Below are 22,313 nucleotides of genomic sequence, written 5' to 3' on the forward strand. Positions count from 1 at the left end.
GATTATAAATTAGGTACACTGAACTGTAATTTACAGATAACATTACTTTAGTAAGTAAAAATGACCAACAAGGAATGAACATTCTTTGTATTAATTGGATTTAGGGGGGAAAATAAAGGCAAAACCCCCAGGTATTAACCTGGCAAGTTCTTCCTGGGGATCTGTGTCAGTGTTCCTTGCCTCCACCTGCTGGCAAAGAGTATGAAACTAGTAGAGATCACAAGTTAGCAAAGTTAGAATTTTTTGGTTACAAATTAATGTTGTTCATATAACTCTCTAGCATTATGCTATTTTGTGTTAATCACTATTAAAATATAGATGAAAACTATTAATAATCTACAAAAAGAATGCTGAACATCATAAAAATTTTGTCTTGGCTCGGAATGTTACCTAATAGTTTAAAAAGTCTTAATTACCTGATAAATGACATCTTGGAAAAGGACTGGAAAAGTAAGTGCTGCATCTTCTAGCTCATTCAGACTACAGTGCACTAGTGTTTCATCCTTAAAACAAACACAGAGTAAAACAAAACATTAAAAGAAACTTCAAAGGACAGTTATGTGGTCACGATCACCCTTCACAGGTGGAATTTATATGTCGCATCATGTGACACAGCATATTAGGACAGGACTACTCCTATAGTTGATTCTCAGGTCTAGATTTTAGAGCATAAACAGCACCACGATCCTTGGGAACTCTATTCCTTATGAGTTACAGACTTAGTGGCTGTGATAAACTTCTCAGGCACCTCTGCAGCATATTCAAGTTTGAAAACCTTTGCTCTGAGCTCTGCAGCTCAACTTTTTGTTAAAGACCATTTGTTACTCCTTTTGTACTTTAACTTCCTTAGAAAATAATCATTTAGTTTTTTGTGTTTTTTTTTTTTTAAAAAGACTTATTTATTTATTATGTATACAGTGTTCTGACTGCATGTGTCCCTGCAAGCCAGAAGGCACCAGATTCTATTATGAATGGTTATGGGCCACCATGTAGTTGCTGGGAATTGAACTCAGGACCTCTGAAAGAGTAGTCAGTGCTCTTAATTGCTGAGCCATCTCTCCAGCCCACCATTTAGTTTTTAAAAGTCTCACTATATAGTCTAGGCTATCTTCAAATTCATGATCTCCTCCTCTTGTATCACCTCTTGAGTGCTGACATTACAGAAGCATGTGCCATCACCATCTGTTTATACTAACTATATTTTATTGAATTAGCTCATGCAAGTCTAGAATCTAATTATTTGTATTTTCTCATATAAAACATCTTCAAACTTTTATAAGATTATTAATTTAGGATTTGATGTCATAGTATCTGAGTATATTTCATCTACCTTGATTAGACAGCTAATGAAAACTTAGGATATCAAATCCTGATTTCTTATTGAAAATAAGAGAGCTGCTCAAGAAAAATATCTAAGTTAATACATGTCTTAAAACCTGAATGTTAAAAAGGACTGGGAATACAACTGACTTGGAAGAGTGTTTCTTCCCACGCACCAAAGCCTCCGTTCGATTAGATCCCCAGGGCTATATAATCAGATAAGGGGCACTGCCTATTATCCTCAACACTTGGGAGATGGAAGCAGAAAATCAGGAATCCAAGCTCACCCTTGGCTATATAAGTTCAAGGATGGCTTAGGATATCTCAAAAATAAAATGTACTGCTAATAACCACCCTCAAATTTTTCAACAAGCTTAGTTAAGCTCAACTAAAATAGCCAGGCAGTGTTGGCACAAGCCTTTCATCTCAGAACTCAAGAGGCAAGAGCAGATAGATCTCTGAATTGCAGGCCAGCATGGTGACAGAGATAGTTCAAGGACAAGGGCTACACAGAGAAATCCTGTCTCAAAAAAACTAAAATAAATAAATAAATAAATAAAAAACAAAAACCAAACAAAAGTAAAAGAACTGGCTTTACATCAAGATAAGTTTACTGAGAATTAAATAACACTTCTAATTATGGGATACCAGGAACAAGTTAAGCAATAAATTGCTTTCCAGCACATTAAATACATTTTTTGATAAGAACATAAAACTGTAAGTAGGTGGTAAATGTAAAAAAATAAAAATAAAAATTCACCCCCCCACCCCGGAAACGGGTTGGTAAAAATGAGATATTCAATTCAAACTTTTTCTGGTACCCAAAAGGTATTAAGACACTCAGAAATGTAGATTTTTTTTCCCAGATAGAAGTCTTGATAAACTTTATATATTAAAAAAAGATTTATTTATTATGTATATAGTGTTCTGCCTGGATGTGTGCCTGCAGGCCAGAGAGGGCACCAGATCTCATTATGGGTAGTTGTAAGCCACCATGTGGTTTTTGGGATTTGAACTCAGGACCTCTGGAAGAATAGCCAGTGCTCTTAACCGCTGTGCCATCTCTCCAGCCCAGACCTGCTACTCTTATGTCTCAGCCTCTTCCATAGTTCAGGCTACAAAGTACATAAAGTTATATTCTATACCAAGTACGCAAACTAGAAATTTTTAAATCACATTGAGAAAAAAAGGTTGATTGGTAATTAAATAAATCTATTTTATTGGTAATTAAATAATCTACTTTATCGGTAATTAAATGAACTGAAAACAAAAACAGAATAGGGACACAGTTCAGCTGGAAATTTCAGCATGCAAAAAATCCCTAACATCAAACACACCAGGCACAGTGGCACATCGCAGACCTCAGATCCCAGTACTTGGGAGGAAAAAGTTGAAGATTCAGAAGTTCAAAATCATCCTCAGCTACATGTGGAGTTTTAGGCCAGTCCAGGTCACATGAGAACTTTTCTTAAGGGGGGAAGGGGTAGAACAAAACACATTCTAATAGTTAACTTATTGAAGCCAAATTATATTTGGACCTTCAGGAAAAGAAAATTATAAAAATAAAAGGAAATCTAAATTCTAGACATCATTTTAATAGGATCAAACTGGAAATTGCAGGGGTTTTACGGCACTGGCGAGATACTCAGTGATTAGAAACCTTGCTAGTCTTGCAGAAGTTTTGGGTTCAGTTACAGCTATCCACAGCTCCAGTTCCAGGTGATCCAGAACCTTCTTCTGGCCTCCTGTGGCACCAGACATTTACTGGTACAGAGAGATACATGCAGGCAAAATATTCATATACAAATATATGATGTGGGATGTCCTTCTGTATATGTGTTGCTTTTATTGGTTAATGAAAGAAGCTGCTTTGGCCTATAGCAAGGCAGAATATAGCGAGGCTGGAGGAGATATAGAGAGAGGGTAGGCAGAGTCAGGGAGACTGTAGCTGCCAAAGGAGATGGTCACTGGAACCTTGCCTGATAAGCCACAGCCTCATGGCGATACACAGAATAATAGAAATGGTTTATTTTAAGATATAAGAGCTAGCCAATAAGAAGTCTGAGCTAATAGGCCAAGTAGTGTTATATAGTTTCTATGTGATTATTCGGGTCTGGGAAGCCAGGAAACAGGAAATGAACGAGCAGTCTCTGCCTACAAACATACATAAATCTTGTTTTAAAAGAGAGACAGAGCCAGGTGGATCTCTGAGTTCGAGGTCAGCCTGGTCTTCCAAGTGAGTGCCAGGACAGGCTACAAAGCTATACGAGAGCCGGAAGGTGGTGGCACACTCATTTAATTCCAGCACTCGGGAGGCAGAGGCCGGCAGATCTCTGTGAGTTCGAGGCCAGATTGGTCTACCAAGAGCTAGTTCCAGGACAGGCTCTAAAGTTACAGAGAAACCCTGTCTCGAAAAACAATAAAAACAAAACAAACAACAACAACAAAGCTATACGAGAAGCCTGTCTCGAAACAAACAAACAAACAAAAAACCAGAGAGAGATAATTCAGGCAGAGGATATAATACAGTGTATATCACCTGTCTTGCATCCCTGGATCAATTACCAACTTCTCAAAAAAATAAACATCAAATAAAATTAGAAACAAATCACAGGATCTCAAGAATGTGGAGGAAAAACTCATTTAAATACAAAAGTAAAAGTCTAATTGATTTTCAAAATATACCAGATTCCAACCAAACTAGTCTAATGCTAGGATCCGTAGAGTCCCTAACATTTATTCACTTAAATAAAAGCATTTCAAACACTCAGAACATATTTACAGTAAGTATGGTGACTCCTTATTTGCTTGTATTCTTTACAGCACTTTGGACTGATACTTTAAGAGAATTTAACCCTTATTCTTTGTACCTGTAAAGATAACACACTCACCAAATCTAAGACCAGGGAGAACTCTGGTGTGCTTCTCGTTTTCAAAGGAAGAGCAGGTTTCCTATTTAGTTGTTCTTCTGTCAGAGGCGGAACATGTTTGATGAAATAATAGCTATAAATCAAATTTTAAGAAAATTTCAACACTTCTATGTTCCATACATATCAAACACTACTGAATTTATACTAGCTTGGGATGTGCTCAGCTATACAGCATTTGCCTACAAGGTTCAAGACCTTGGGTTCAATCCCTACAGTACAAAGTAAAACAAAAGCAGCCTGTGATGGCTGGTCTTTATTATCTACCCCAATGGATTATTACATAGGCACAAAAGGAATTGCTATGCTACTCAATTTTAAATAGTTGTAACTAGACTCAAACACATCTCAACTGATCCCAATAAGAACAATCAATATGCAGCCGGGCGGTGGTGGCGCACGCCTTTAATCCCAGCACTTGGGAGGCAGAGGCAGGCAGATCTCTGTGAGTTCGAGACCAGCCTGGTCTACAAGAGCTAGTTCCAGGACAGGCTCTAAAACCACAGAGAAACCCTGNGATCTTTCAGGTGCATCTGCCCCCCCGGATATGAAGTGAAAAGCGAGAGCTGCATTGGTGAGGCTTGATTTCATTCTGAGGTCACAGGTGTGCGGAAGAATAAGGCTTGGTAACGGTAAAGGCTGCGTGGGAACCTCAAACCCAGCCCCTGCGTGCCTGCTGGCCCCGGGAGTTGACCGTGCCTGCATCGATCTTACTGTAGCGTCAGAAATGGTTGTGTTGTACATTGTTGGCAGCGAGAACTTAAGAGATGCGGGCTTGCCGGGCGGTGGTGGCGCACGCCTTTAATCCCAGCACTCGGGAGGCAGAGGCAGGCAGATCTCTGTGAGTTCGAGACCAGCCTGGTCTACAAGAGCTAGTTCCAGGACAGGCTCTAAAACCACAGAGAAACCCTGTCTCGAAAAACCAAAACAAAACAAAACAAAAAAATCAATACCAATCAATATGGCCGGGCTGTGGTGGGACACGCCTTTAATCCCAGCACTCAGGAGGCAGAGGCAGGTGGATCTTTGTGAGTTCAAGACCAGCCTGGTCTGTAAGAGCTAGAGAAACCCTGCCTCCAAAAATCAAAATAAACAACAACAACAAAAAAAGAATAATCAATATGTTTTTGCCTACAAGAAATAAGTTTGGTTTTTATTCTATTTATTCTATGTCTCATCTCTTGTAGACCAAAGAAATAGGTGTTTATTCCTCTAGAGCAGCAGTTCTCAACCTGCGGGACATCTCCCCTTTGGGGTCGAATGACCCTTTCACAGGTGTCACATATCAGATATTTACTTTAGAATTCCTAACAGTAGCAAAACTAGTTATGAAATTGCAACCTATTAATTTTATGGTTGGGGGTCACCACAACATGAGGAACTGGACTGAAAGGCAGCAACGCTAAGAAGGTTGAGAACCACTGCTCTAGAAAAATCCAGACTTCGGGACTCTGAATTCTTGGACATTATTTTCTGCATGCTGATGGTTGTGGAAATGTTTTCCCTGAAAATAAGTTACTTTGAGCTAGGTGGTCGTGGTGGCGCATGCCTTTAATCCCAGCACTCAGGAGGCAGAGTCAGGTGAGTTTACAGCACAGCCAGCCTGGTCTACAGAGTAAGTTCCATGACAGCCAGGGCTACATAGTGAAACCCTGTCATGAAAAACCAAAAACCAAAAACTAAAAGGCATTTAATATACCTAGACTACCAAACACAATACTAAGAAAATATAAAGCCTAAATGAAGAATGCAGAGCATCAGCTGTCTGCCCTCGTGAGGACATGGGAATGAAGAGGAAAATGGAATTCTCTCCCCAACATCATGAGAGAGTATCCTGTTAGGTAGGTACTCCTTACTTGGAAAGAAGTTGAAACTAAACATTCAAAGTAAATTTTCTACTGGACAAACATTTTTCAATTTCATCATGAAGCTGAAAATTGTTCAATATAGAAAATTTAATAACCAGAAAACAACTCACGGGTCAAATACTTCCCAGTCTTCCTCATAGGTGGCCTCTGCATGGGCTGACGAGTAACCACTTTCTGGAGTTACTGGTGCTATTTAGGAAGACAAAGAGGAAAGATTACTTTCACTTCTCTGAAGCGTCCCACAAAGTACACATTTTTACTGTTTCTATACAAGAGCTTCTTGAGGTTCTGTGTATTTTAGGTTAAAGATAAAATAATTCATAAAGATCACTTAAAAACAATTCAGTAACACATTCAACTCTACACCCAAAGGAAATTAATTACTGCTATCGATGACATGGCAAACTACAGCATGGATAGAATTTAAATGTCTATCAGCTAAGAGGAGATCTATTATTAGAAAGTAATACTCAGCAACAACAACAACAACAACAAAAAGAGCAAAAAATCTTGTGCTAATTAGTATTTTGTCAATTCACCAAAAGCTAGAGTCCTTTTAGAAGGTAAAACCTCATTAAGAAAAGGCCTCCGGGGCTATAGTTATGTCTCAGTGGTTAAGAGCAGTGGCTGCTCTTCCAGGGGACCCAGGTTTAATTCCCAGTACCCATATTGGCAAAGAACACTGTAACTCCAGTTCCAGGGAATCTGACACCCTCACATAGACATACAAGCAGATAAAACACCAATGTACATAAAACTAAGGAGAGAGAGAGAGAGAGAAGAAAGAAAGAAAGAAAGAAAGAAAGAAAGAAAGAAAGAAAGAAAGAAAGAGAAAGAAAGAGGGAGGGAGGGAGGGAGGGAGGGAGGGAGGGAGGGAGGGAGGAAGGGAGGAAGGAAGGAAGGAAGGAAGGAAGGAAGGAAGGAAGGAAGGAAGGAAGGAAGGAAGGAAGGAAGGAAGAAAAAAAAGCCTACATCAGATTGGCCTGCAGGCAAGGCTGTGGATATTTTCTTGATTGACAATTGGTGTAGGAATGTCCAGCCCACTCCTAAGAAGGTTTATATAAAAAACAAGTTGAATGAACCATGAGGAGCAAGCCAATAAGCAAAGTTCCTCTATGATCTCTGCTTCAGGTCCTGTCACGAGTTCCCAATAAGCTATGAAATAAAATAAACCCTTTCTTAAATTGCTTTGTTTGTTTGCTTTGTTTTTCAAGATAGGTTCTCTGTGTTGCTTTGGCTGTCCTGGAACTCACTCTATAGACCAAGCTGGCCTCCAACTCACAGAGATCTGCCTGCCTCTGCCTCCTGAGTACTGAGATTAAAGGTGTGCGCCACCACCACCTGGCTTGTTTTTGTTCATGACATTTATCACAGCAATAAAAAGCAAACCAGAACAATTCATTTCCAATTGGACAGTATATACATGCAGTAGTACAAAGACAGCAAGCCATGTACATACAGGTGTTCAATCAATACCTGCTGACAACAAGCCAAATATAGTTGTAAAATCTAAAACCCACTAACATTCTAAGTAATCCACTAATCCCCAGACATTCAGAACAGAGATGCAACTTGAGCACTGTGTTAAGTAACCTGAGTCAGTTGCAAAGAAGAGCACGAGTTCACCATGTGGCGGTTAGGAGAGGAGAGGATGATCAACCGGCACTAAGTATCTCAGTTTCAAAAAGAAGTTCTCATGCGCTATTGTACATGAGATATAATAATGCATTAAACATTTTAAAAAGCTAGGGGGAAAAAACACTGTTTATCATGAAGAAATGTTATGTATGAAGAGATAAACAGGTTTAGCCTAACTTAAATACTATAAATTATACATGTAAACTAAAACATTACATAGCAGATACCTCTCCTTCCCATGTGTTTGTATTGTCCTATTTTGTTTTGTGACATTGTCTTGCTATGTAGCCCAGGCTAGCCTCAAATTACCAATTCTCCTGTTTGGGCTTCCTAAGTGCTGGGATCACAAGAATGCTCCACCACCCCTAGCTTCTATTTCTCACTCTTTCTTTTTTAGATCTATTTATCTATATAACTGTCTTATCTACATGTATGTCTGTGCACCACGGGGCCTTGAAGAGGTCAGAAGAGGGTGTTGGTTATCCTAGAACTGGAGATACAAATGGTTGTAAGCCTGAACCTAGTGTCCTCAACAAGGGAAACAAGTATTCCTAACCAACAACTACTAAGTCATCTCTTCCTCCCCCACAGCTCTTACTGTAGAAGACAAGGCCTCACTACGTAACTCAAGTTGGCCTCAAACTCATGAGATCCTTCAAGCATTGGCAATATGTTTAATTTTTCTGTTGTGACCAAAATCATAAAGGCAGAGAGAAAAAAAGAATAAGACAACAAAACAGGAAGAAAAAAAAAAACCCTTGAAGAAAAGAAACCCTAAAGAAAGAATATATGTCCAGAAATTTCAAAGTTACCCATGATTGTAAAAATTTAAGAAAAGAGCCGGGTAGTGATGATGACACACACTTTTAATCCCAGCACTCGGGAGGCAGAGACAGGCGGATCTCCTTGATTTTGAGGCCAGCCTGGTCTACAAAGCAAGTTCTAAGATACACTCCAATGCTACAAAGAAACCCTGTCTCAAAAAAACCACCCCAAAATAACAAACAAAACAAAAGTTAAGAAAAGGTTGGGGGCTGAGGAGACGGCGCAGCAGTAAATAGCACCATGTGTATTTAAAAATGACCTGGAGGGGCTGGAGATATGGCTCAGTGGTTAAGAGCACTGACTGCTCTTCCAGAGGACCCGGGTTCAATTCCCAGCACCCACATGGCAGCTCACAACTGTCTGAAGATCCAGTTGCAGGGGATCTGACACATTCACACCAATGCACATAAAATAAAGTTAAATAAACCATAAAATATTTTAAAAAAAAAATAAAAATGACCTGGAGTCAGTCCCCAGCTCCCACGTGGTGTCTTATAATTTACAATTCACTGTAACTCCAGTTCTGGGGACTTGATGCTTGCCCACTGCTGGCCTCTACAGGAACCAGTAATACATAGTACACAGACATACATGCAGGCAAAAACACCCATACACAAAACCAAAGGAATTAAAAATAAAAATAAACAAATAAAAATGGTTTAAGAAGGCCTGGCAATGGGGGTGCACGCCCAGCACTCGGAGGTAGAGGCAGGTGGGTCTCTGTGAGTTTGAGGCCAGCCTGGTCTACATAGTGAGTTTCAGGGCAGGCTCCAAAGCTACAGAAAACCCTGTCTCGAGAAACCAGTAGAAAAAAAAAATCCAGAAGCAATTTTATTTTGTATTCCATGGTTCATTCTATTGGAGCCAAGGACACGTCAAGTGACAGCATCAGAAACAACTTTCTAAAATGGCTAGAGAAGGCAGTGAAGCTCACAAGGTAAACAAGTAATATCTGAGATAAAAGAGAGAATTCAATATAATTATTAAATTCCAGCACTGTGGGTGTGTGCCACCAAGCCTAGCTATTTATCTACTTTTAATTCCTTATTTTTGAGATGAGGAGTGTAAAGGCTTGATTAACTGTTTGAAATTGTCTGAAGCTTAAATAAGTAGTCCAAAGTTATAAAGCCAAGGAAACAATAGAGCAAGCCTCCAGTATTTCTGACATCTTTGGCTATATTCTCCAAGTTAAAACAAGCAGCACTTTATCATTACTATTGATTTTATTTTTTGACTGTTTTTCCCCACTTTGTTCTTCAAAACAGGGTTTCACTGTGTAGCCTTGGCTGGCCTTGCACTCACAGAGATCTACCTGCCTCTGCCTCCCATGTGTGGCACAACTGCCTAGCCTATTTATTTTAATTTTGAAATAAGGTCTCTCTGTAGCCCTGGTTGTCCTGGAACTCATTAAGTAGATCAGGCTGGCCTTGATCTCAAAACAGAGACCCACCTACCTCTGCCTCGTTTAAAAGATAAATAAAAGTCACTTCTGTCTATCTTTTCATAGCATTCCAGAATAACAATGATGTGCATTTGCTACTACGCTATCATAATTTTTCTCTATATTTGGTTCTTTAATTCAACTGTAAAAAGTTCAGAGGCAGCCGCCGGCCAGTGGAGGAACACACCTTTAATCCCAGCACTTTGGAGGCAGCCTGATCTATTCAGGATAGCCAGAGCTACATAATGAGACCCAAAAATAAACAAATAAAAAATGGCAGAACAAGCCGGGCAGTGGTGGTACACGCCTTTAATCCCAGCACTCGGGAGGCAGAGGCAGGCGGATCTCTGTGAGTTCGAGGCCAGCCTGGTCTACAAGAGCTAGTTCCAGGACAGGAACCAAAAAGCTATAGAGAAACCCTGTCTCGGGAAAAAAAAANGGGAAAAAAAAAAAAAAAAAAAGGGCAGAACATAATTTCATCTTGTACTTTTTTAAAAAATTTTACTTATTATGTATATAGTATTCTGCCTGCATGTAACCCTGGAGACCAGAAGAGGGCACCAAATCTCACTGCAGATAGTTGTGAGCCACCATGTGATTGCTGGGAATTGAACTCAGGACCTTTGGAAGAGCAAGCAAAGCTCTTAACCACTGAGCCATCTCTCCAGCCCCTCATCTTGTATTTTTTATAAACATGTATCACAGTAAGTAATAAATTCAAATATCACGTGTTCCACATTTCAATGGCAACTAGCACAGGAATGTAACAATGATAGAACTTTGTAAAGATCTAAGATTAAGCTGCAAAGTCTGGCATAGGGGAAGATATATTCTGGGCAAGGTAGCCTCCATTTATGAATCAAACAAATCTAAAGGTATGAGATTGCCTTTCTCTACACTGGGACTTTAGTCTTAAGGACCTAAGGCTATTATGTATAATGACAGAATTCGGGGACAAAATTTGTTCAGCCTTTTTAACTTCAAGGAATAAAAACTTAACCATTCAATCTAATCATTTAAGAAAAAATATTAAATTCTGTGTTTTTGTAACTATTCAGAAGATGTGTCAAAGGGGGTATTTTATTCACCAGTAAGAGGTGGGATATCGCGGGTAACTGTTTCTTCTGCTTCTTCTAAACCATTATTTATCGATGGCCTCACTTGAACTGCTTGACTTGAGTAAGCTGCTCCATTAGCTGATGTTGTGCTGGTAGTGATTTCATCCACCTGTTCCATATCAAGTTGCTTTACTATCTCCTCAGCTTCCACAGCCTGTCCCGGGGAATCCGAGCCTGACGTTCCTGAAATTGTCCATAAGTAAACTCTAAATCACTTTAAAGCACAAATATTAGAAAAGCTAAATATAATCAACACTACAATTTATTTAAATGATAACCCATAAAAAAGCAAAACCGAGGATACCACTGTTTGAAATATCTATAAAAATCCCAATAAACAATGGGGAATAAAGATTACTACAGGCACCTGTCCTTGTTTTTTTTAGTACTAGGTACTGAACCTAGGAATTCATCACACACTAGCCAAGCCAAGCCCTCTGCCACTGAGCTATAGCCCTAGACTTCTTTCACTCTCTGAGGCAAGGTATCATTGAGTACTCCAGTAAGAGTCTGAACATTCAATCCTCCTGCCTCCGCCTCCACAGCAGTTTTGGATTACAGGTTGTGTCACCAGGAATGGCTATACTAATATTTATGAACTAAGTTTTCCTTAACTTCTCAAATAGTTCAGAAACACTTCATAAGTCAAACAACAACCACAATTTAGAACTTTCCATTAAAGTACTGCGTGTGAGGCATCTGATAAACATTCATCACCCCCAAACAGCTCTCCATCTTTCCAGTTCAAATACACTAACATTCTAGCCACAGAGGACAACTAAATTCTCAAGTTATCCGAGAAGGGGCTAAATGTTGCCCTAACCATGATTAATCTTTTTATTAAAAGACTCAAGATTAATTTTTCTTTTTAAATTTTTCGTGACAGGGTTTCTCTGTAGCTTTGGATCCTGTCCTGGAACTAGCTCTTATAGATCAGGTGGCCTCGAACTCACAGAGATCCGCCTGCCTCTGTCTCCCAAGTGCTGGGACAAAAGGCGTATGCCACCACTGCCGAGCTAAAAAATGATTTTTACTTACCATTTTTATTTGCTGGTGAAAAAAAGTTGAAGACAGGAGAAAATATGGTCCCCAGCAATGTAGTCCTTGGTGGGCTACCTGCAGAAGGGTTATCTTCTAATTTCCCATTTTGTTTTATATGTTGATTTGTCATTTCATAACTACCAGCTTCTAAGAAAGAAACAGAGAAGAAAGTAATGTCTAGAAACACTGCATTTTCAGGTTATGTGCTGTAAATAATTTTTAATGTATTTACATTAAAATGTATTTCATGTAGACTAACATTAATGTTCACAAGTGCTTATTAAAGAACTCCTGAGGCAAAATCCTTAAAAATCAAACTGTTTTATCTACTTTCAATGCTCTAACTATTAACACTCACTTGTTTAGGTGGAAGCTCCACTTTGTCCCCACCCCTCTCTTTCCTGACCCCACCTTCAGAAAGGCCATCAAGCAGTGGTTCCTCTCTGAGATGCTCAAGACCAAGCTTACAGGGTATTTAAGAGGGGAAGGAGTTTGAGTGTGTGTGAGAGTGTGTGTGAGAGTATGTGTGTGTCTCGGACCTGCCATGTGATTTCTGCTTTCGTCCCCAAGAATCACCCAGGGGTGCTTTGCTTATTAAACCTGGACTTTTAACTTGGCCTGATCTGATTTATTGCATCAGGAGAGAAACCCAATATTGGGGTACAGAAACCTTTCATCACTGAGTTTTTTCAAAGGTGATTTGCATCTAAAATGAAATAAACTGAAAGGTTTCCGATCAGCAGAAAATGAAGAAAATCCTTGTAAGCAAGCAAATAAATTACCAATTCTAACACTCAGACAGAAGACTCCTGTTGTTTATATTTTGGGACATTAGCTATGTTTCAGAAAACTTTTTTTGACATCTACTTCTAGTAAATGACTGCTAATGAATATAGTTAGATCCACAAACAAGTGTTTTATATAATTTCAACTAAATTGTCATAATGTTGATGCGTATCCCTTTTCTTGGTGTTGGAAACTGAACAAGCTATCCAAGCACCCTACTACTGTGGTAATTCCTCCTAGCTCCAATTCATAAATATTGTAGAGTAAGTAATATAAATTTGGTATTCTGCCTGTACTCATTTTAATCCAAAGAAAAAAATTGTAGAAAAATAATTTTTAATTTTACTTGATGCTTTAAACTAATTCTCAGTACAAAAATAGACTATAAAAACAAAGCAAGGGGCTGGAGAGATGACTCAGCAGTTAAGAAAACTGACTGCCCCTACAGGTCTTGAGTTCAATTCCCAGCAACCACATGGTGGTGGCTCACAACCATCTATAGTGGGATCTGATGCCCTCTTAGGGCATAAAGGTGTACACAGCACTCACACATATAAATAAATCTTTTCTCTTTTTTTTTTTAAAAGGCAAAAACTGTACTAAATGTTTTATTGTTGCTTTTTGAGTTAGTATTTTGATTTGTTGCCTAGCCTGGCCTTGATGTCTCAATCCTCTTGCCTTTTGAGTTCTAGGATTATAGGCAAAGGCCACTATGCATGTTTTCAAAACAAAGGGTCATGGCAGGTGTGGAGGGACTTTTGGTTACAGCTAAAGGAAAGATAGCATCAAATCATCAACAAACCTCCATTGACTGGACTTTTCCTTCTTACTCGAGACAACTGCTTGTTAGGCTTTTCTCCAGCTCTTGGTGTTGATGAAATCAAATTATTATCTATATCACGTTCAATTCTACTCCGTTTCGAAGGATTTTCTCTCTCTTCCTTAAGATACAACAGAAAAAAAATTCACTGAGCATAATTATTCTGCCTTTCAATTTAAATGAAACATATAAGACACAATATATTTTTCTCATGCTTTTCAAATCATGAAGAAACAAAATGCAATTAACAATGAAGATAGACAGTAATGTTAAAGTGTTAATGTAGTTATACTTCACAATTATAAGTACAGCATCCCCAGAACAAGTTTTCTAAGGCTCCTAAATTTTCTATGCTCCTGAAACATTGAATTTTACAATATGCTCTGGATTACTGACCAGCTTTATTATTTATCTCATTCATCTAAGACTCTTCACAGAACACACAGTAACAGTAATTCAGACCTGGTGAACAGACCTATAAACACCATTACTTGAGAGGCTATGCAGGACAGCCAATTCAAGGTCAGCCCAAGATATTTGGTAAGACCTCAACTTAAGAAAAACCACAGCTAGGCAATGGTAGTGCAAACTTTTAATCCCAGCACTAGGGAGGTAGAGTGATATGGCTAGGTGGAGAGAGGTATGTAAGAGGTATATAAGTTATGAGGAGACAAGAGCTCATTGCAGCCTGCAGTCGTTTTGAGGACAGGATTGCCCCTTTGTCTGAGCCTTGGCAGAGGTAAGAACTCTCTAGTGGCTGGCTGCTTTGCTTTTCTGATCTTCAGCTTGAACCCCAGTATCTGTTTCTGGGTTTTTATTATTCGTGCTACACAAATCTGTCTCAACAAGACAAACAAAGAGTTGGGGCTGTTGCTCAGTGCTTATTTAGCATGAATAAGGCCCTGGCTTTGTTCTCCAGCAGCCAAAGCAGGTGCTATGACAGGTGTTTGTATCTCAGCACGCTGCCAGCAGTTTGGAGGTAGACGCAGGAGGGTCAGGAGTTCGGGGTCATCCTCTGATACATAAAGCGGCATGAAACTTAGAGGAAGGAAAAAGAAGAAAAGATTACCTACTCATTATTTATTATGGTCCTGGGCCAGTTAAGATGCCTTAATAGGCAAAGGTTCCTGCTGTCAACCCGAGTTGGAGCCGTACGACTCTCATGGTTGTGAGGTCCTGACCTTCACACATGTGTTTTGGCATATGCACACCCATACATTACGTGTACATAATAAATAAAAAGTAATAAAAGTATTTATTATGGTACTATCAGTTATTTCATTCTAAGGATTACAATATTACTATCCATGTCAGGTGTGGTGCACATCTTTGATATCTGCACTCGGGACACAGATGGATCTCTTTGTGTTCAAGGCTAGCCTAATCTACACAGAGTTCTAGGATAGCTAAGGCTACAGGAAAACCCTGAATTGAAAAACCAACCAAACAAACAAACAAATAATCTTACTATCCAAACCCTAATTTGAAACATTTCTTCAAGTTTCTTCTTAGTTTCTTTTAGTAGAGAATAGTAGAAATGCTGAATGCTAGGCATATATAATGTAGTAGACAGAGCAGAAAACATATAAATGCAACATGCATGGAGAAGTGCTTTTTACTTTGGAAAGCATCGTGCATGATACATGCTTTTAATCCCAACACTCAGGAGACAGAAGCAGGCAGATCTCTGGGAGTTTCTGGGCAGCCTGATTTATATAGAGTTCCAGGTAGTCCTGGACTTTTGGTGAAACTCTGATCCAAAACAAAAATGATCTAATAATGTTTTTCAGATCAAGGGACATAAGTCCAACAGTGAATCATGAAATTAATTTATAGTTTTATGATCATCTTTAAAAGAAATGACAGAATGAAGCCGGGCGGTGGTGGCGCATGCCTTTAATCCAGCACTCAGAAGGCAGAGGCAGGCGGATCTCTCTGAGTTTGAGGACAGACTGGTCTACAAGAGCTAGTTCCAGGACTGCTAGGATTGTTACACAGAGAAACCCTGTCTCTAAAAACCAAAAGAGTTCCAGGACAGCCAGGGCTGTTACACAGAGAAACCCTGCTTCTGCTTGGGTGTGGGGGAAGGGAGGGAGTCTTCAAAAAAAAAAATTAAATTAAAAAGAATTTGTTAGCTATAACCATATTTATCACTATGAATAAGCCAAGAAACTGATTATTATCTTTCAAAAATACTTGCCCCAAGAAACACAGAATAAATCCATTAACAGCCATAACAAAATCTACATTATAAATAATAAGTTTCTGAGACTGATTTTCCACTTTGTATCATCTAGTCTGAAAACGATTCTGAGACCAAGCACTTGGCATCGACCCCAATTTCCCTGACACTTAGAAGAGTAACTGACTTCCTTAAGTTGCCTATGAGAAACCCATAATATCAATGTAGAACACATCTAAGTCATTTTTTCTTTTAATAATTTTGTTTCTGCTGCAGTTTTTAATAATTTTGTTCCTGGTATACCCACTGTTCATCTTTACTATGCTAAATCTGTTTTCTTTAATAATTCAAAAGAATGAAGAAAATCCTCTTTTGCTTTCCACAATACTATGCTGGAAAACAGAAGGCTAGTGGTACAGTGGCACAATTATAATCCCAACACTCAGGAAGTTAGCCTGGGCTACATAGCAAATACCTCTCAAAAATACAAAGCAACCATGACAGAAAGCTATCATTAGTTCTGTGGAATGTTTGTTTTGAACTTTCATTCATTTCACATGCAATATAAAACCAAAATGTGTATAACCCTTAAAATGAGCTCTATCAATATCAACTTCTATATGCTTAGAGAAAATAACCTAAGCATGATTTTTTTAAAATATTTAGTTATTATGTATACTGTGTTCTGCCTGTACATCTGCCTGCAGGCCAGAAGGGGACACCAGATCTCATTACAGATGGTTGTGAGGCCACCATGTGGTTGCTGGGAATTGAACTCAGGACCTTTGGAAGAGCAGGCAATGCTCTTAACCACTGAGCCATCTCTCCAGCTTCCAACAGTTGTGAGCTGCCATGTGGGTGCTGGGACTTGAACCCGGGTCCTCTAGAAGAGCAGTCAGTGCTTTTAACCACTGAGCCATCTCATCAGTCCCAGCATGATTTTTTTATGCAGGTGTGAGGCTAAAGTATTACCTTGGGCGTGCTTCCTTTAATGAATTTTTTAATTGAGGACAATAAGCCAGTTTCATTCTTTGATGGTTTTTCTCCTCCCGAAGGTAAGCTATCATCAACCTCTGAGTATTTCCTTTTTGCTCTGGCAGTGCGCTGTGTTTGGATTGGACTGGATTGCTGAGAAGCCTTCCGTGTTCTCAGCTTCATCTTTTATGGGTGCCACATGTAAACCTGTAAGAATAAAAAAATAACACAAATTACCCAATATGCCCAGTTAACTTACACAATAAAATCTACTTCTTTAAAAGAGCCCAGGTTTCTAAGAGGAAGTGAAAAGCACTGTATTTTATATGTAATCTACCAAGTAAACTCAACAACCTGTTGATATTGCATCCTATAAGAGAATGTAGAGTAATACCAAAGGGGGTACACAATCTTTCTAACACTGTGCTTACCCTTACCTATGCCAAAATTATGTTAAGTCATCATTTACTCTACAAATATTTATTAAGCAGTTAAACACACTTGAGATCCCAAGCTAGGTAAGCACTGAGACAACAGTAAACAATGTAGGGAAGGGTTTTGTCCTTTTGACCTTAAGATATATTAGGGGTAAAACCTGTCATTTGAAGAATGAATTTCATAAATATTATATTTATGAAACCAATAGCAATGTAAGAGTTGAAAGAGAGGCTGGATCACTTTGATAAGAGTTCAGTCTTATCACACATAATAAAACTAGATTTATGGGCGGATGTGTGAATTAATGCTACAACATGAGAGGTCCCAGGTTCTGCTTCCAGCTACACATATACAAATATACATAATTAAAAAGAAATTTTGGAGAGATGGCTCAGCAATTAAGAGCACTTGTTGCTCTTCCAGAGAACCCAGGTTTGATTTTCTCACCTACAATGGAGGCTCACAACAGTCTGGTCAAGTTCCAGGGGACCCGACACCCTCTTTAGGACTCTCCAAGTACCAGCACCTTCATGGTACTCAGATACACATGTAGGTAGGCAAAACACAAATTCAAAAAAAATTTTTAGAAAGAAAGAAAAAGGAACAATGTTGTTAAATGAACATACTTGTAAGACAACCCATAAAATAAATACACACACACACAAAAAAAAAAATCCCAAATCCCAAATCTGGTGTTGGGGAGACTTAGGAAATGGCTTGGAGATAAAAAACCCTTGCCTCTTCAAAGCCTGCTTAAAACATCTTTAATCTCAGTACTCAGAGGCAGGCAGTTCTGTAAGAGCAGGAGGCTAGCCTGGGCTACAGGAGAGCCTGTCTCAAAAAAGAATAAATCAGACAACAAAATTAAAAATTTTAATTGTGTACCAAGGACGCTAATATACAAAGTCAAAACGTAACCCAAGAGCCAGTGAGCTGGATCAATGGGTAAACACAGTTTGAATTTAATCCTCAGGACCCACATGGTGGGGATATTAGAGGCCCATAAACTGTCCTCCAACCTTGCATATCATGGGCATGCATATGAATTGTGTATATATATGAAGAAAATATGTACAAATCATTCATCTTAAGGAATTGGTATCCAGACTACATAAAGGAACCCCGTCAAGAGACTAGAAATTGACTAGATTCAAAAAGAAACACCGGCAACAGACAAGGTAACCAAGAACTGAGGCCAGCCTAGAGAGTCACCCAGCTTTAAGGGTCTTAAGAGAAAAATGCAATCCAGGACCAAGTAAAGCACTGTTTTCTTTCTTTACTTTCAATCTGGCCAGGCTGATCCTTTCCTTGAACTAAATCAGAAGACAATATGAAGGGGGGGGAGGGGAAGACTTATTAAAACTGGAATCCAAGAAAGGACTATAACCAATTCTGCTTAAAGTTCTGCTGTAACAGAATTCTGCCTCCGTTACAGAAAGCTGATAATTAAGTTGCCGCAGCCCAACACCAACAACAGTTGAAAATTTGGGTGAATCACAAAAGAGATTTTTCTTGTAACCATAGTACTAAGGACTTGCAGTAACTAAGAAATCTCAATCCAAGAAAATGCCAGGTAGTGGTGGTGGTGGTGGTGGTGGTGGTACACACAGTTGATCCCATCACTTGGGGAGGCAGAGGCAGGCTAACCTTCATGAGTTCAAGGACAGTCAGGGCTATTAGAGAAACCCTGTCTCGAAAAAACTAACCCAACGTGTGTGTGTGTGTGTGTGTGTGTGTGTGTGTGTGTGTGTGTGATTTTTAAACTTTTCTTTAGATTTACTGGAGTTATGGACGGTTGTGAGCCACCACACGGGTGCTGGGAATCATACCCAGGACCTTTGCAAGAGCAACAAATGCTCTTGACCACTGAGCTATCTCTGTCCTTAAAACTGTTAGCAGACTGAATGCACGTGGGCTAGCATGAGCACACAGTATATATCTGTGGTGCTGAAGCAACCTCTAGTGTAGGAAATAGAGTCCAAACCAGATTCTCTCTCCTAAGGTACTAAACTGTGAAGGCTCTGAAGCCACAAGTCCAGCTGACCCCAAAGACACAAGAGAAGCTATCATTAAGGATAAGAAAAGGATGGAAGATGTTCACAACTGCCACTAGGATAGCATGCACCAAGTAAAATGAAGGCAAAGAATTAAATAAACAAAAGTCCAGAGCTGATCAGGAAAACTGAGATGCTTTCCCATCTTTCAGCTAGGATTCTGAGCAACAAGGGAACTTAATTAAGCCAATGATGCACAAAGGAACCCTCTGCAACAAAACTGAAACTCAACTCTTGACTAGGCTAACACAAATGCCTTCAATTACAAGTCCATAAATCCAATTTTCCAAATATACTCTACCAGCAGTTACTTTCTATTCATAATATTCAGTATTCAGTAAAATAATCTCAAAGCTAGAAAGGTGGCAAGTTGAGTAGAAGCACTTGCTACACAAACCTAGCAACCTGAGTTCAAACCTCGGAGCCCACATAAAGGTGAAAGGAGAGTTGCCCTCTGGCCTCTACATGCCCTGTGGCATGCTCCCCTAACACACACACACTCACACACACTCTCACACACACATACCAGCAACAAATGCAACAAACTATCCACAAACAAACAAACAAACAAACCGGAAAAAATAAGGCTGGGGATGGAATTTTGGTTCAGGGGCAGAACACTGACTTAGCATGCATAAGGTCCTAGGTTGTCTCTAGAATTATAAAATAGAGGGGAGGGAGAGTAAATACAACCAGAAGTTGACTTTTTAAGAACAGACCAGTAAATTGATAAACTTATAGCAAGAATAAAAAAAGAGGATACCAATATTGGGAATGAAAACTTGAAAATAACAGACTGTAGACTCAGAAAGAATTATGGAGCATTCCAAACATCTCTACATTCACCAATTCAGGTAGAATGGACAAATTCCTCAAAATGTGAATCACAAGCAGGGAAATGGTCATGCTTAGTTTTAATAAACGTAGTACTAATGAACGAAAATGATAAAAATGAGAATAGTTAAGTCCAAAAACTTGAGACATATAAATCACTTTTGGGAGTGGGGTGGTTTAAGACAGGGTTTCTCTGTGTAGCTTTAGAGCTTGTCCTGGAACTCACTCTGTAGACCAGGCCGGGCTCAACTCACAGAGATCTGCCTGCCTCTGCCTCCTGGGTTAAAGGTTGTGAATAAAGGCGTGCAACACCACCGTCCAGCAGCACTCTTTTTTTTTAACATTCCAACCAGATCTCACTCAGGATTTTTTTTTTAAATTTATTTAACTTTATTTTACATGCTCTTGGTGTGAAGGTGTCAGAGCTCCTGGAACTGGAGTTACAGACAGTTTTGAGTACCATGTGGGTGCTGGGAATTGAATCCAAGTCCTCAGGAACAACAGCTACTGCTCTAAACTGCTGAACCATCTCTCTAGCCCCTCATTCAGGATTATGACAACTAAAAACTGAGCAGTAAGTTTGTTCTGTAGTTACTTGATGCCCAGGTAAGCAGATAAGAGAGGAGGGGTGTTGGTGCTGGAGAAAGTCTTCCAAAGATTCACCATAAACAACAACATTGGGCCGGGCAATGGTGGCACACGCCTTTAATCCCAGCACTCGGGAGACAGAGGCAGGCGGATCTCTGGGAGTTCGAGACCAGCCTGGTCTACAGAGCTAGTTCCAGGACAGGCTCCAAAGCCACAGAGAAACCCTGTCTCGAAAAACCAAAAAAAAAAAAAAAAAAAAAAAAAAAAAAAAAAAAAAAAAAAAAAAAAAAAAAAAAAAAAAAAAAAACCACCACCACCAACAAAAAAACCAACATTAATTCTACAAGTTTTCTAAACTACCATCTTAAATTCCAGACTCACACCTAACTACCATGTTTGGCACTTCAAACTCAACTTACACAAAACTGAATTCATTCTTATCCCATTCCATCCCAAAATATCTCCCTCCTGTTGTATATTTTTCTCCTATAGTCACCCATATAGCCTATCAATCAAGAAATCCAAACTCCACCACCCAGCTAGTTGTGACACCCTGCCCTTACCCCTACAGTCAATTACCAAATTCTGATTTTTAACCTCTAAAATTAATTTTCCAGTCTTTCCCTTTAAAAAAATCTATCCTCTGAACTACAGAAATGTGCCTATTCCTCTTACCTAGTTTCTCATCAACTGCTTTCCAATATAAACTAAATTCACTGGTAAATATGTACTGCAGTGTGTGTGTGGTGCAAATACAAAGAGGTGTTCATGTGTGTTGATGTTTCTGTGTGGAAGACAGAAGTAGACATCAGATGCCTTCCTCAGTCTTTCTACAGAACTTGGAGCGCACAATCAGCACCAGAAATCCACCTGTCTTACTTCCCCAAAGAAGCTTTCCAGTCAGTCTTTCTTCGTTGTTTTTTGCTGTTTTTCTCTGTACTGCAGTACACTCTGGGCTCTCTACCCACACTTCTGTCCTCTTTACCACAAATATTATTTCAACTAATTATCTCATTGTCTAAAACTCAGCCCAAGTATCACAGAACCAATAAAAGAACCACCCCCACACCCATAAACTTCTGTAAAGCCTGAGGTCATCTCTCCTACCAAATTACCCTAAAACAATCTCCTTCAATAGATTCAATTGCACTTGACAAAAGTGAGTCCCGATGGCCAGGACAGGAGATGTATGAACCCTTGGCTAAGCATGCAGAGGCACTGCAACAATTAAAAACTCTTTAAGGCAAAGATCTCTAACAACCTGACACACACAACCAGTCTCCCCTGAACTCAACGGTTTTCTTCCCATGTCTTTCAAAAATAATCACATGAGAGAAAACTGTATTGCTGAAACAATCAGAAGTACATTAAGAATGCTTGCTTACAAAATTGGGGCCAATTAATAAATAAGTTCTTCATCACAAAATTGCTGCTACCTACCAAAGCTATAATTCCTTT

General features: G+C 39.3%; 1 protein-coding gene across 3 annotated transcripts in view; it reads right to left on the reverse strand.

Annotated features, from left to right (window-relative positions):
* Positions 1–22,313, reverse strand: part of Ctdspl2 (CTD small phosphatase like 2) — a 50,461-nt gene that overhangs the window by 19,487 nt on the left and 8,661 nt on the right. For 2 of the 3 annotated variants that reach the window (XM_050133815.1, XM_050133831.1), the window contains exons 2-8: positions 16,939–17,148; positions 13,767–13,905; positions 12,176–12,325; positions 11,108–11,320; positions 6,226–6,304; positions 4,212–4,323; positions 417–503 (exon numbers count right to left, since the gene is read on the reverse strand). In XM_050133815.1, the coding sequence (XP_049989772.1) occupies positions 417–503; positions 4,212–4,323; positions 6,226–6,304; positions 11,108–11,320; positions 12,176–12,325; positions 13,767–13,905; positions 16,939–17,124 (966 nt within the window). In that variant the 5' untranslated portion in view covers positions 17,125–17,148. The remainder of the gene's footprint in view (positions 1–416; positions 504–4,211; positions 4,324–6,225; positions 6,305–11,107; positions 11,321–12,175; positions 12,326–13,766; positions 13,906–16,938; positions 17,149–22,313) is intronic. The other variant, XM_050133822.1, reaches the window with a different exon arrangement.

Source organism: Alexandromys fortis, unplaced genomic scaffold, assembly GCF_014885135.2.
Source record: "Alexandromys fortis isolate MF-2015 unplaced genomic scaffold, M_Fortis_MF-2015_v1.1 scaffold_6, whole genome shotgun sequence".
Lineage (NCBI taxonomy): Eukaryota > Metazoa > Chordata > Mammalia > Rodentia > Cricetidae > Alexandromys > Alexandromys fortis.